We start from the raw sequence: 15,621 nt of genomic DNA on the forward strand, positions 1-15,621 counted from the left end.
TACAGCAAAAAGATGTGGAATTCGTAAAAACCTATTTAGCAAACTGCTCGACATACTTTCATTCATCAGAATTGGCGAGTGGATCGGATGTAGTTCCTCTGGAGTGCCGATTATATGATTCTGTATTCAATGTTTTTAACTACATCAATCCTATTACATTCCTGCCTGCAAATGTAAGTAGTGTATTTACACATGTAAGTAGCTGTTGAAATATCAAATAAATTTCTACTTTAATAGGTGTTTAGCACTGTTGAAACACATGACTATAATATCTCCGGTCTCCTCGCACATTTGTCTGCTACATGTGATTTTCGATTTAGTTTGTATATTATGGAGGGAAGGAAGAACTGTGAAACCTTAACAGAAAACACATTGTTACTTTTAAACTATGATAGCTAAAGTAGTTTTGATAACGCATTCATCGTCTGTGTGAAAACGTGACGTGGTATCAATTGTTTTGGTCAATAGAATATTTGCATCTCTTAATCGCCCATTCTATAACATTTACCTCAGTATATGTACTTTTTGTATTATTTCGTCGAGTACCACATAATTAAAATGGATTGATCCCCTTGTGCCGCCCTCACCACAGAATAAGAATAATTAGAAGGTTAACTCACAAATGCCACCTTTGATCTTTTTCTTAAAAAACCAGGTCCCTTGGCCGTCGCATCGATCATGTTATCGGCGGATAAAACATCTACAATTTCTTTTGATTTGTTGTATACAGTATGACCAAAAATATATACCTGAGGCTACTTTTACCCTTTATTTTGATTATGAAACTGATACACAACTGAGAAAGGAGGCTACAGAAGTTTGACTAGAAATAAACATAAAAAAATAAAAAAACACGAACATAGACAAGGGTAAATAGAAGCTAATTGTGGAAAAAGGTTAAACCACAGTTACAATCTTTTTTGTAGCTTCTTGAGCTACTACAACTTTTTTTTGTATCACTAGATGGGGAATCTGCTAACAGACACCGGTGGTAAACATTTCCGACAGTACTGGGTTCCTAAAATTAAAAACCCATTCAAAATCACGTTGACCAGCTTAGCCCCTCCCTGCCCTCTGTAACTCCTATGTGGCCCGGACCAGCTAAACCCCACCCCTCTCATACTAGGGCATCAAGTTGGGATTGTCCGTTAGAACATAACTTCTCCCCGATGTCCTTCTTTTGGCCGATTCTCAGTCGCTCGTCATCACACATCATCATCTTTCTCTCACACTCATGCGACCACCACCACCACCTCTGTCTAACCAGATTTTCTTCTTCGCTTTCCTTCTTACGCATACATTCGTACCTTCCGACCTTCGTTATTTCAGCCTCATCGCGGTCCTGTCAAGTGGAAGGCAGAACCGGTGTTCGACACTCACCTCATTCCACTTGTACTGTCGCTCTCTCCGTTGAAATATCCTTTCTTTCTTTCTCACCGACACATGTAAGGGGACACAGCCAGTGATCACTCACAGGGCAGCAGACTAGTTCTGTCCGCACGTACCAACAACCTTTTGTACGCCTGTGTTTCTACAGTCGCACTCCATACTGGTGCCGCGTAGAGAATGATAGACTGCACAACTCCGTGTAAAATCCTCCTCCTTTCGAATTTGGGTCCCCCGATATTGGGCATTTCCCTCCACAGCGCAGCCGCTCTTTCCGTCGCCTTACGGGTCACCTCCTGGACGTGCTTTCACGGAACTATTCATATGTAAGACCACCCCCAAGTACTTAACGCAACATACAAAACCTCAGCAAAGAAATAAAACGAGATGCAAGGCTGATAAACAACATTACTATCACAATATACCCAAAGAAATTGAGAGCCACGATCAAAACAATCAGCCAAGAGATCTATTTAGAAAAATAAGCTACATAACAAGAGAGTTTAAAACCAGAACTTACACAGTTGAAGACCACACAGGAACCCTGAGAACCAACAGAGAAGATATAGCAGAGAAATGGAGATCTATATTGCCGGGATCTATATAAAGATGAACAACGCCAGGAACTTGTTCACCATACCCCTGAAGAAATCGAAGGATCTAATATACTCGAGAATGAAATAAGACTGGCGATCATAAACTTAAGTATAACAAAGCACCAAGTCCAGATATGATAACAGCAGAAATGTTCAAAGCCACAGAAGAAACCAGAATAAAATTGCTTCTCTTGGTCTGTAAAAAAATACGGCATTCCGAGCAATGGCTTAATGACTGGACAAAATCTACAATAACGACAATACATAAAAAAGCAAATTTCCCCTCCCTTATTTCTCATGCCAGAGAGACTAAAAACTTTCTTACAAAGAGAAATACCCCAAGAGCAAACTGCAAACCGGTAGAGGTACTCGAGAACATCTTCTGAACGTAAGACAAATAATAGAAAAATCTAGGGAATTCAATATTCCACTATAAATTTTGTTTTATAGATTATCGCAAAGCGTTCAACATGGTCAAATGGCAACAATTATGGCAGATAATAAAAGAAGAATGAGTACCACAACACTTAATTTCGCTTTAACTGAACTATACGAACACACTATCGGAACAGTTAAAGTGCTTGGATACACTCTCAAACGAATTACACCCAGAATGAGGTGTCAAGGATGTATACTGTTTCCACAATTATTTAATATATATGGGGAGCATATTATGAGAAGAGCGCTTGAAGGTTGGGAAAAGGGCATCTGAATAAATGGCTGAAAAATAAACATCCTACGTTTAGATAGGAGATAACATAAGATACTCTTGCAAATAGTCAAGAAGAGTTAATTGATCTCATAAGACTGATTAAAAACGAAAGTCAAATATTTGGTCTGCAGTTAAACATATCAAAGACAAAGATCATGATAGTATTAACAATCATCCACACATAACCACGATTGACCGGTTTGAGGTTGTAAGCTCATAATTATATCTGGGATCATTGATCACAAACACAGGTTCACTACGGGAAGAAATAAAACGTAGATGTGATCTAGCAAAATTCGCTGTAGGAAAGACGGTCAAAATATGGAAGGACTCAAATTTCACAAACTCTAAAAATAAGGTTGATCAACTGCTTAATATTGCCTTACTGGTATACGGATGTGAATCTTGGATCCTACGACAAGTGGAAAGAAGAAAGATAGACGCCACTGAAATGTTCTATTGGAGAAATTCCGTGGACTGACCATAGGACAAATAATGCAATTAGAATTATATATAGAAAGATAGAAGGCCGAAGATCACGAGGAAGATCCCCAACAAGATGGATCGACCAAATTACCGGAATATACAAAAGACCTATGAATGAGTTCATGATGAAGAAATGACCAAAGACAGAGATCTTCGGAGACAGACCATACACGACATCCAATTTACTTTCAAAATTACGTGACGCTATAACAAAAGTAGTGGCACAAATAATTGCATCAGGTTATAGGTATGTGATTGCAAAAGCTGCAATGGCTCAAGTAGGCTTCAAATTAGTTAAACATCCATCATATCCTCCAGATTTGATATCCAGCGATTACCGATTGTTCCCAAAACTTAAACAGCGTTTGCGCGGTATGAGCTTCTTTAGATAATTTTGAGGATTTGACTGGCGTATTTGCCAATATTTTTATTTTGATATCAGGGTAACAAACGGATCAGGCCTGTTTTAAATACTTAAAAAATCACGTATCAAGCCTTGATAAAATGTATAAAAAATAACTGTTCAACTAGAATATCTTAAATATTTTGTTCTAGGGAACTTCAAACGATACAAAAGTTACACACACCATGGTCTTTCTTCCACTTGCAAGTAGTACAGCTATTATGCCATATTATCGTGAACTTATCAAGTCAGATTTGACATATAATGGATTTAAAATAGTAGCAATGGATATGGGACTAAAAGATTCTCTTTTTGACGAATATTTGGTGTGGGATCTCTACTTGGTTTTAGCTGGAGCACTATTTGTCTTCTGTTGCATTTGGTTTTACACTGAATCATTAATCCTCACATTAGTATCGGCAGTTATAATTTTTATGACATTGAACATAGCTTATTTTGTATATGCAGTGGTTTTGGACATCAATTTCTTTCCGTTCATGAATCTTCTGACAGTTGTAGTTGTTCTAGGTAAGTATTAACTCTTATAATATTAGATTTTCACTACATTGATTTTTTAAAACTGAATTTGATTAATTTTTCCAAAGTTTGTGCATTAAAGACAATTTTTTTTTGAAGTCGAAACGTCAAATAATGTATTTCTAATGCATTTGTGATTAAGCCACAAAAAATATTTTATAATAATTCAAAAATATTGGGTACGTAAAGTACGCTGTTTTATTCTAGCCAGATTTTTGTATGCAGGATAAATCGGATAAATCTTGTTTTGTAGAAACTAATAGGAACTATAACTCTGAAATTTTCGAAATCAATTTTGTGATCCGTATGCTACTATATAAGGTGATCCATTTTTATGGCAAATTTTGTTACATCTGTTATTATAAAAGATCCAAAAAAAGTTATTTCCAAAAAAAAGTGAATGGATCTATAGTCAAATTCTATTTTTTTTTTCAAATTAGCTTATTTACTGGCAAAAAACTGTGTTTTGGATTTAAGTTAGTTGATTTTATTTCAAAGTATTTACTTTTAGTGAAGTAGTCAGTTGGATTTTTTATCTACAAGGTAAGTAATTTGGTAAATAAATGGGAAATTACAAAGTCGCATTAAAAAATAAAACCTTTGCGTTGCGGTTCCTCTATGTAGATTTTTGTAATAGATAGATGTAAAGAAAGATTTTTTAATTACCTCAGAAGAAGGTTCCTGATATAGAAATTGTAACGTAAGATTTACATTTTTTATTTTTAAATATGATTTTAATTTCCTATGTTAATATATTTTTTTTTAAATTGTAAATGTCATAAGGATTTAGGAGGTATATTATAACTGATTTTTATATTATTTTAGTATAAGTGATTTTATATTATTTATATTGTTAAAATAAGTAATTGTCACTAACATTAGTTTTTATATTATCTATTACTGATGAGTAAAAATATTAAGGCGAATCTATGGGCGGTAAATGAAAATGGTGTCTGGAGAAGACGATACAACTTCGAACTCTATCCACCTAGAAAAAGCTCCTTGATAGACCTATTGGTCAAAGAAGAAGAGGAAGACCCAGAACAAGATTCCTAGATAACATAGATCAAGATATGAGAAATATGGAAATACGTGCTTGGCGGAGGAAGGCGATGGATAGGGACGACTGGAAAAAAATTCTTAAGGAGGCTAGGACCCACACAGGGTTGTAAAGCCAAAATGATGATGATTACTGACGAGTACAACGAGTTGACATGGTTTTTCTTTAGAGTCTTTTCACTTAAACTATTTAATTTACAATAAATTTTTTTAAAAGAATAAGTTTTCGTTGGATAATTTTGAAAGTGGTATATTTGAAGAGATTAATGCACAGCACAAGTCTTCATTAAAAGTATCTTGTTCGTTTCCTTATACACATACATAATATATGAAATACGGTAAGCAATACTTCCGGTTTTCAGTCGATTCAGCTCAATCAATCGGTTACTTGTAATTTGTTTTAAATGGCAATGAAAAGTATTGAAACGAACGAACGATTGAAATGATTCGATCGATTCAATTAACGTTTATGGATTTTATGTAATTTTTTATATAAATATGCAAAATCATCAGATATTTACATAAAATATGCAATATATGCATTTTGAATATTTGCATGTCTAATTATTATTAATATCTACTTTTAGGAATTGGATCTGACGATGCTTTCATACTTTGCAAAATTTGGAATCTCCAAAAAATGGAAAACTGCGATAACGAAGCTTCTTTGGAACTTATGATGAGTACTACATTTAAGCATGCATTAGTCACACTTTTCGTCACAACTTTAACCACTGCAGTTGCCTTTTTAGGTTCTTATGCTAGTTACGTCACAGCTGTCAGCTGTTTTAGGTAAATATTCCATTTTTGGCAATACATATTTGATCGTTTTCCGTCGTGGAATTTTTTGATTTCTTGTTCGGGACTAAATTTGCTATTCCCTATGTTTTTTCACACAACTCATATTTCCTTCTCCGTTATGTGACATCTCCTAGTCCTAATACATAAGTCTTCTATTATTCGACACAAAAATTAGTTTTTATGAAATAGGAATTTTGACTGTATTAAAATAAAAACATTTGCACGCAAAACGGTAGTTTCCGCAATATAAAATGTAAAACACCAGTAGTTTTTTTTTTATTTTTATAATTAAAATGTAATTAAATCATTACGTGGCACGTACACGTCAATCAAGTCACGTGGCAACGAACACCAATCAAATTGCATGACGTCACTTGTTCTCAAACTTTGTCACTGTCAAGGTACTCTACCTCTGTCACTCTACATCTTCCCTTCTGGTAAATTGTACTTTTCCAGCAAAATAAACTAGACTAATAAATGTTTTTTCTTTTTTAGTTTATTTACTGGGGTGGCGGTAATAATAAACTTTATTTTGATGATAACATGGTTTCCTGCATTTGTAGTGCTTTACGAAAATTCTAGATTTTCAAAAAAATCATATACAACCTTCTTATTCAAAAAGTTATTCCGAAGATCATTGGTCGACAGATGTAAATTAAACCCTAAAGATTATATTACAGTCCAAGAGAACGTCCTAACAGAGTCGATTATTCAGCACCGTTATATTTGGTTTTTGTTGCTGTTGATATTAATGATTGCTGGTTTGATTATTCTGTTTGTATACCCAAAAATAGAGTTTCCAAATAGCAGTGAATTTCAACTTTTTAAGAGATCTCATCCATTTGAGCAATATGACTTTGTATATAAAACTCAATACTGGTTTGTGACCAAGGAAATGGTAAGTATTGATGTTTACTTTGTATATTTAATACACTAGGTAACTACCATATCCGCTAAATATTTCATCATATAAATTCATTTTAATAAACCATTCTTGCAGATAGACCAAATATTTCCCCGTATAGATTAATAACCTTTGGTTTCTAAGTAATAGATCAAAACTAAAGATACTAGTTTTGAATTGTTGCCTTCCTTCTTGGTTAATCGGTGATTGGTCAAAAATGGGTTCGTGAATGCCTCCGCGGTTAATTCAATCAAATTTACAACTAAGTTTAGTATTATTGGAAAAAATAATGCTAATTTCATTCAGTTTTCGGATTGTGTCGCATCGAAGTTTCGACTCCCCTATGAAATCTTCTGGGCCACAGTCTCTTGAGTCTCCACTTCACTATTACTCCTACTGACACATTTCTTTAATGCTACTTTTATTTATACTGATGGTTTTTTGACGTTTGATTTCCACTCCGGACATCGTTTTTAAAAAAGTTTGTTTTAAAAATGTGAGCTGTTATTATAACCAATAGTTGTTTGGCGGTTATTGTTTTCCAAATTAACGGGTGACTTACTTGGCCTCGATCTTGTAGGCAAATAGCCAGTCTCATCCTTATCTCCATTATTAGCACGTATTTTCATGGAGCAATTCGAACAAAACATTATACATAAACATTACCAAAAACCCAGAGTATGGTGGAGATATGTCGATGATGTGTTTGTATTTGGTCTATTTGATCTTACGGACCAGAAGCATTTGAATACATTTCTATGGACTTCTTCTTCTTCTAAATGTGCATATCTTCTAGAGATGTTGGCGACCACATTGACCCATCCTATTCTATTCACAGCAGGTCGAAATAGATTAGTTGACGTTAGACCAGTCCACTTCCTAAGATTGACTGGTAACCTCTGGTTACCAATACTAAAGAAAGAAGTCAGCAACAAAAATATACCAACATTAGTGGATTAATAGAAAGTCAGATCCACATCCACAATTATAAATGATACAAATACAACACACAATACATAAACATATAACACATAATAAATAAACACAAATAATCAGAATTTGATATCATCCTGAGGGTACAAAAGGCACCCTCAGAATTTTCAACTAAAAGCATGGCTATTTGCATTGCAAGACCAAGTAAGTCACTCGTCAGTTTGAAAAACAACTGCTAAACAACTTTTGCTCATAACAGCTCGCATTCATAAAATAATATTTTTTGAAAACGATTTCCGGAGTGGAAATCGAAACGTCAAATAACAATTATAAAGTGTAATTTTCCTTTTAATCAATTGTGGCGTAATCCCATATAAACATAATATTTATCTTAGACATACCGCAAGAAAACAGTTTCAGAACCATTTAATGGCTTGTTCGGAAATAATGCTAGGCTAGCAGAAAATGCCTCTGGATTGAAATGAAATATATAGATTTTGTTTTGAATTCTTCGATTGGTTTGACTTATGTAAGATAGTGGACAGTTTTCACAAAGAATTTCATAAACTCAGTGCTCTTGGTGTTAATTGTTGTTTTTTCTTCTCCCTTACTTCAACAACTTTCTTTTCATGCCAAAGAAAAAAATTCAAAATGTATATATCTTTAAATTGAGTTAATAATTTTTAGATGGAGTACCGAATGCCTATGAGATTTGTCTTCGGAGTGAAGGCTGAAGATAACGGTCGCTCTTTGGATCCAACAGATTTGGGAACACTAGAGGAAGATAGTAAATTTGACATAACTGCCCCAAGTATCCAGGTATGGTTTGTGGAGTTTTGCCGAGAGTTGAGGTCTCAAAATTTCTATCATTTGACGCAGGGTCCCCTTTTAATGAATTGCTTCTTGGAAACGTTTATGAACTCGATGGATATAAAATGCGAGGATGGTTTTTCTGGTAAAAATAGGACCCCATGCTGTAATGCATCCAAATTTCCGTTTGGCAGAGACGTTTTTGATAAATGTATTTTGGAAGAAATTGCTGATATTTATAAAACTCCTAATGTGTTTGCTGGTTCATTTTCATCAGGTCCAATATTTTCTAAAGAGCAGAATGCAACTATAAAAGTTGCGGTTGTAGAATATGACAGCAATTTTATTTATAGTATGTCATTTGACGATATGAATCATTTCTACCAAGATGTTACAGAGTGGATGACAAAGAAAATGGAAGCTGCTCCAAAAGCTATTAAAGACGGTTGGTTTATTAGCGACTTGGGATTTTATGATTTACAAAGAGAGCTTCGGAGAAGCACTGAAGTAGCTGTTGGAATATCACTAGTGCTCGCCCTAGCAGTATTATTTTGTTCTACAAGAAGTATTCTCATAAGTCTTTATTCAATTTTTGCCATATCATCGGCCATTGTTGTTACGATGGCGAGTCTTGTATTATTAGGCTGGCAATTGAACGTTCTTGAATCTACAGCACTTTCTACAGCTATAGGTTTGACGGTGGATTTCAGTTTACATTATGCAATCAACTATCGTCGATGTCCTAAAGATGTTAGCAGCGATAGAAAAGCAGCTACTAGATATGCTCTCAATCACATGGCTGGTCCCTCATTCATGGCTGCAGTAACAACTGGATCCGCCGGAGCATTCATGATACCGTCCATAGTTCTTCCTTACGTTCAAATGGGCATTTTCCTCGCCTTAGTTATGGTAGTAAGTTGGATTTATTCTACGTGCATGTTGGGATCCATGCTTGCTATTGTGGGTCCTGTCGAAAATTGTTGCAAGCGTAATGGTTTTGGAGCTAATAGGCATGCTGAAATAGTTTTGCCAGAACCACTTTGTTTATCTCAAGAGGAATTTTTTGATGAATCTTATTCTCATGAGTTAGATTCCTTAGCAACATCTACAAGACAAGATACTTCGTAGATTAATAAATGTTTTCGCAAATACTAACGACAAATATAACCTAGTAGTCACGAGATTTTCGGTAAATCCACTTCAACAACAACTATCGTTATGGAAGGTGGTCATTCAAGGTAATATATAACCATTAAATATTCTGTGATATATTTTTTTGGTATTTATTAATATAATTTCCATCCTTTTCTATTTTAGTACACATAGGGAATGCATAAACATAAACAATAAAAAATCGATGTATATCTTACAACTTTCGTTCATCTTGATATACAGGGTGTTTCTTTGGGAAAGTAACCTAAATTTACTGAAAAAAGTGACACTTGGCCAATCTCAAAAATCTTATACATAATTGGTCTTACTTCATCAGTAACAAGGATACTGTTTTTTTCTGAGGGTAGAAATTTTCTAAAAACCATAACAGGTTAACCCATCCCTAGGGATGGCTGGCATGTGTCGGATTCAGGGTAGAGAAGTACATCCGAGCCCATTTCCCCATAAAAGGAGGTCCTGTGAACGGATGCCTTACTGTTATCCTGCCTACCAACTAAAACCACTCTCTCCTACTTGTGCGCAGTTGACTGTCGACATCCCACTCCGAAAGTGGGATGGCCGCTGTAAGGCTGACGACACTTTCGGAGCACTCCCTTCTCTTTTCTACATCTTATTCCGGCTGTTGTTTCTCTTCTTAATGACTGTCTGATGTAATTGTGTACACTATTCCATTCCTCCTTACTTCCCGTCATATTTACGATAATTTCTTACACAGTCATAGGGTTCATACCTGTTTCTGTCCACTGTCCATCTACTACACTCCAGCATTGTGTGAGTAACAGTGTCGGAGTTTTAAGCATTTGTTTGTATTTGTCTTTCTGAACCTATGAAGATACGCCCTAAAACCTAAATCATCATCTTAGTCTACTGGTCAACATCTTCCGTGCTGTTCCACTCTTCTTTTGCCATCTTTCCTTTTTTCTTCTTTTTTATGGCTGTAGTCAAATGCTCTCTTCTCTTATAGAGATGTCTCAGTTCTACTGCCAACACGTGCAGAGGAACGTAACCCGTGACCACAAGGTTCCCGCAGATGCAGTCCTATAGGCGCATGCTATTCGCAACAGACTCGTATTATGAGCCCTTTCTAGGTCAGTATCTCTACCGCCCCACTCCACGCAGGAGCCGCGTAAAGGATGATGGACTGCACAATACTATCTAGGGCCCTCCTCCTTTCTGATGTGGGTCCCCCAATGTTGGGCATCACTCTACCCAGCACAGCCGCACTTTTCGCTGCCTTCCGAGCTACCACTCGTATATGCTCCCCCCAACCGCCATATTGGTGTAGCGTCACTCCCAGATATTGCACAAATTTCTTTGATGTTGGCTGTTCTTTGATGTTATCTATTTTGTAAACTTATTTCATAACTGTTTAGCCACGCTGTATATTTTCCTTTATATTTGACACCCGAATATACTTTAAGGTGTTCAATCGATTAATTGATTTAAATTTTAAGAAATCCAGGCCCGGATTAATATATTAGTCTATAACATTTTTAGAATGGTGCAACTCGTTTGAAAAATAACCATTGATCGTTGATTTAAATCGTCGAATTGACGGTTAGCAAATCAGTTGATTTACAGTCTGTTGGTGCAACTGGGCATAAATTTAGTTTTTCATCCCCTTTTCAAATGCAGAATCCTTTTTTTAATCCGGACCTGAATTTCTTATAATTATAAATAAATTAATCCATTGGATACTTTAAAGAATATTCGCATGCCAAATATAAAGAAAATATACAGTGTGGTCAAAAAGTTATGAACCAAATAAAAAGTTTGGCAAAAAAACATTCAGTATCTTTGTTATTGACGAAGTAAGGCCCATTAAGTATATAGTTTTTGAGATAGCCTAATTGTCCACTTATTTCAGGTAACGTATGATACTTTTCCAAAGAAACACTCTGTACATGGAAAATTATATTACATTCTATTCGTAGCTACATTAAAATCCACCCAAAATTGTGTATGAAAATTATTGAAAATGTACCAAGAGTACAAAGGAACTTGCAAAAATGACCATATTATGGACTGAAGACAGATATCTCACATTGAGTACAGAGAATTAATATAAATATAATAGATTAAGATTGAAACAATAAAACCAGTCTAGTATAAATTTAAAAAAAATGAAGGCCAGCTATAAATATACATTAATTAATAATTCATGCGATAAGTAACCGAACTACTAATTATACTAAAGTACAATTATTACAAGTACAAAATTAATAGAAAACATTACGGTAAAATTGGTCTATAACGTGTCTTCTCCGCGAGCTCGATGTGATGATGCCTGCTCGAAGACCCTAGTCGCTGTAAGCTGGCGGATTCGGTCTCCTTCGCTGTATGGTACGCGCAGTTTGAGATAAACAAAACTGCAAGTTTCAGGACCGGCTGGAAAAAGATCGGGCTGTTACAATCTTAAATTAGTAATTTAAGCACTGCAAACGAATCTACTGATCTGCTCTCATGATTATTATTGCAAATAAATTGAAAGATTATAGTTTTTTATAAAAACTGAAATGGGCAAAATTCAATTGAAATAACTAGAATCGTCACAGATTAATGATAGAATCAATGTTTATACAGATATGGAAGTCGAAGAAGTACACAGTTTTAACATTGGATTAAATAGTAAATTGCCTGGAGTTCCAATCCTGTATCGTATTTATTTATATGCATTATTTAGATATATCCCTTCAAGTTAATTATTTCGAGATAGCTTTAATCAATTCATTTTATTATTTGTATATAAGCGAATCTCGTCGTTGAAACCGTGGACTGGTAAAATACTAGAACTATTCAGATCCACTGTAAAGTAACTTATATTAGCCAGAATGATGAACGTCCATTTAGGATGTTGTGCTCGAAGAAGAATTTGTAAAACACATATACGAAAGGAAAAAGTCACATGCCGATCTAAATATAAATTTACCATAGCTGGATTACTAAAATTGCGTTGTTTTTAGAGATTAAAAAGATAAGAATGTGAGTTAGCAGCTCAAAAATGAAATCTTTAAATAAACAAAAATATTTCAATCAATTTCCATCTAAGAGGACTAAACGATATAAATGTGTATAAATGCCAGTAAAATACTAAAAATATCATAATACACTCCCCGCCCATAAGAGGGAAGAAGAAGAAGGATGAAAAATAACGTAAACCAAAGAAAATATTAATAATTTGTGAACTGTCGTAGGATTTCAAGTAAGTAGTGTTAAACGAGATTTTTTAATTTTTGTATTCATTTTTTATGTTTTGGTAATATTTAAATATATTGTTTTAAATTTTATAGGTTATAAAGTATTTATTATTCAACCAATTGTCTAGCTAAATAGGTCTTCAACCTAAAGCCAGAAAAAAAAGTATTTATTTTTTTAGGGTTTTAAATATATCCTAATAATATAGTATTTTTCCTTCATCTACTTTAATTAAAAAATTCGTTCATTCATTAAGCTAGGGCATTCCCTAAGGTTAGGGATTATAGCTGACGCCATGGCGTTTAAAGTCCTATACTTTGGTGAGGTGGATTATTCCTCTATGTCATTTATAGCTGGCTGTGGATCTTTGCTGCTGTCTTGATTTTTTTCATTTCTTCCTGTCTTTGCACTGAACTTTTCGTTCTTTTGAATTGAATGTCACGTATTTATTTAGAATAATTAAGTGTTTTTGTATTTACAGTAATTTTTTTAAATTTTTAAACATAAAAATAGTTTTTATATATTAAAAAAGATGAGAGACTATGATAAATTTTATCAACATTATAACACATCTTCGTTGATACAACCTCGTTAAGTTTCTCCCTGATGAAGGACATAACCAATGTCCGAAAGCTTGGAATAAAAATTTAAAAGAGTACACGTTTCATTTTTATTGCTGCAAACCCACTATTTAACGTTTACTTATATACAGATTGAACGAATTTAAAACGGAACATACGAAATCAATGTATTTCGGCTCAACTCCGCTCTAGGTGGTTGGCCAACAAAAGGTTGTCAAATAATTATACTATAAAAATCCAATACTTCAGCGGGCTGATGGATTCTGAATTCATTCAAGAACAAGTCAAAACTCCACCCAAATAGGTTGCCTAGAATCACTGTGAAAACTAGACTGTCAAACCACCTATGGCTTCCTTATAGTCCAAGAGATAGAGCCGAAAGTTTGAACTGATCAGTAATATGACATTTCTCTATTGGAATATATTCATTGTAACTGGGTTAAGACTTTGCCTTACAGGCGGACGCTCCTCGTGGTACCGGGGGTGGCTATACAGGGATGAAATTGTAATTTTTTTCGGAAAAATTAACGATCGATAATATGGCTGAAAATTTGCCCAGAGTAAGATCTTGGTATAACTAGACGAAATCCCAAAGGGCGGACGCGAGAGTGGATACATAAGGGGTGGCGGACAGGGATGAAGTTGCAATTTTTTGGGGAAAAATTAACGATAAGTAATATGTCCGCCATTTTCATGGCTTATTATTTAGCCCCTAAAAACTCTAAATCCAAAAGGGCGGACAACTGGGTTGGTACAGAGAGCCATAAAACGGGTTCAAATGTACCACTTGACTGCACATTTTAGGTCTCGGTAACAATTTTCAAACTTATTTTATTATAATCTTTTTATACCGATTGATTTGAAAATTTGTATGCTCACTTCTGTTACTATTCTGAAAAGCGTCAAGTAGAGTTTTCCTCAAAATTTTCCAAAAAAATTTCCGTAAATGAAAATTTTCGTAATTTTTTGAGGTAAAATCTAATTTGTAGAATCCTTTCGATTTTCTGTATGTTTTTTTTACAAACTAAAGTCATATTTACTTTACAAATCACATTTTTTTCTTAAATATAAATATTTTATGAATTAATTTTTAATTGAATAAATGTTTGATATTTGATATTTTATTAAATTAAAGTAATTTTATAATGTTAAAGATAGTTCAAACACTCCTGACCATGGAGCTGCGCGAAGGCGGAGTCAAATTGACGTAAAGGCAGAAAGGTTCTATTGTAAATGGAATTATACAGTACATAGTACAATGCGTTTCACATGGAAGTGGGGACTAAACCAAATTTCGTCTACTGCGCCGTGGTCAGGAGTGTTTGCACTATCTCTAACTATTAAATATTTTTAGTATAACAAATAGTAATTTTACTTATTTTTTATTACAATAAAAAGGTTTTTAAATTTATATTGCATAAATAATGGTTGTTCAGATATAAGAAAAATTTGATTTATTATTAAATTAATAATCAAATACAAAATATATTATTTCTATTTATCAATAGGTAAAATTAAATTTGTAGAATTCCTTTAACATTTTACAAATAATTATTAATAAAAATCAATTTAATAGTGGAATTATCAATTTTTTAAGTTTTGAAATTTACTTTGTAGATATTTTCAATATTTTTTTTTAACTTTTAAATTGATTGAATTTTTTTTTCATTAGTTAATTATAATTTTACAAATTCTGTTTGGACAATAATTTTGCATCATTATTATTTTAAAATATTAAAATAATAATGATGCGCGTTCCATTTAGATCAGTAATTCTAGACGCATGCGCTAAATGTAATAAGTATCAAGATGCTTTTATCCAACTTGGTGAAACTGACTTCGATTGTAATGAAGTTTTTGAAACCTTAGAAACTTTCATATGTTACTTACATGGAACAGGACTGACGAGAACAATTCCAAAAAGAAAAGTAAACGATGTCAGATTTTCACTATTTAACCGGCAGTATAAGTTGCATGATGTAAACGAGCCTTTTAAAAAAAAAACTAAAAAATTTCGATGCTTCAAGCTTACCACCATGTCAAGA

General features: G+C 34.0%; 1 protein-coding gene across 5 annotated transcripts in view; it reads left to right on the top strand.

Moving 5' to 3' along the window:
• The window catches only part of disp (RND transporter family member dispatched), a 60,567-nt gene that overhangs the window by 42,297 nt on the left and 2,649 nt on the right, over positions 1 to 15,621 (top strand). For 4 of the 5 annotated variants that reach the window (XM_072545436.1, XM_072545435.1, XM_072545434.1 and 1 more), the window contains exons 5-10: positions 6 to 173; positions 3,736 to 4,111; positions 5,767 to 5,971; positions 6,476 to 6,878; positions 8,505 to 9,865; positions 12,764 to 13,002. In XM_072545436.1, the coding sequence (XP_072401537.1) occupies positions 6 to 173; positions 3,736 to 4,111; positions 5,767 to 5,971; positions 6,476 to 6,878; positions 8,505 to 9,755 (2,403 nt within the window). In that variant the 3' untranslated portion in view covers positions 9,756 to 9,865; positions 12,764 to 13,002. The remainder of the gene's footprint in view (positions 1 to 5; positions 174 to 3,735; positions 4,112 to 5,766; positions 5,972 to 6,475; positions 6,879 to 8,504; positions 9,866 to 12,763; positions 13,003 to 15,621) is intronic. The other variant, XM_072545433.1, reaches the window with a different exon arrangement.

This window comes from Diabrotica undecimpunctata, chromosome 10 (assembly GCF_040954645.1).
Source record: "Diabrotica undecimpunctata isolate CICGRU chromosome 10, icDiaUnde3, whole genome shotgun sequence".
Taxonomy (NCBI): domain Eukaryota; kingdom Metazoa; phylum Arthropoda; class Insecta; order Coleoptera; family Chrysomelidae; genus Diabrotica; species Diabrotica undecimpunctata.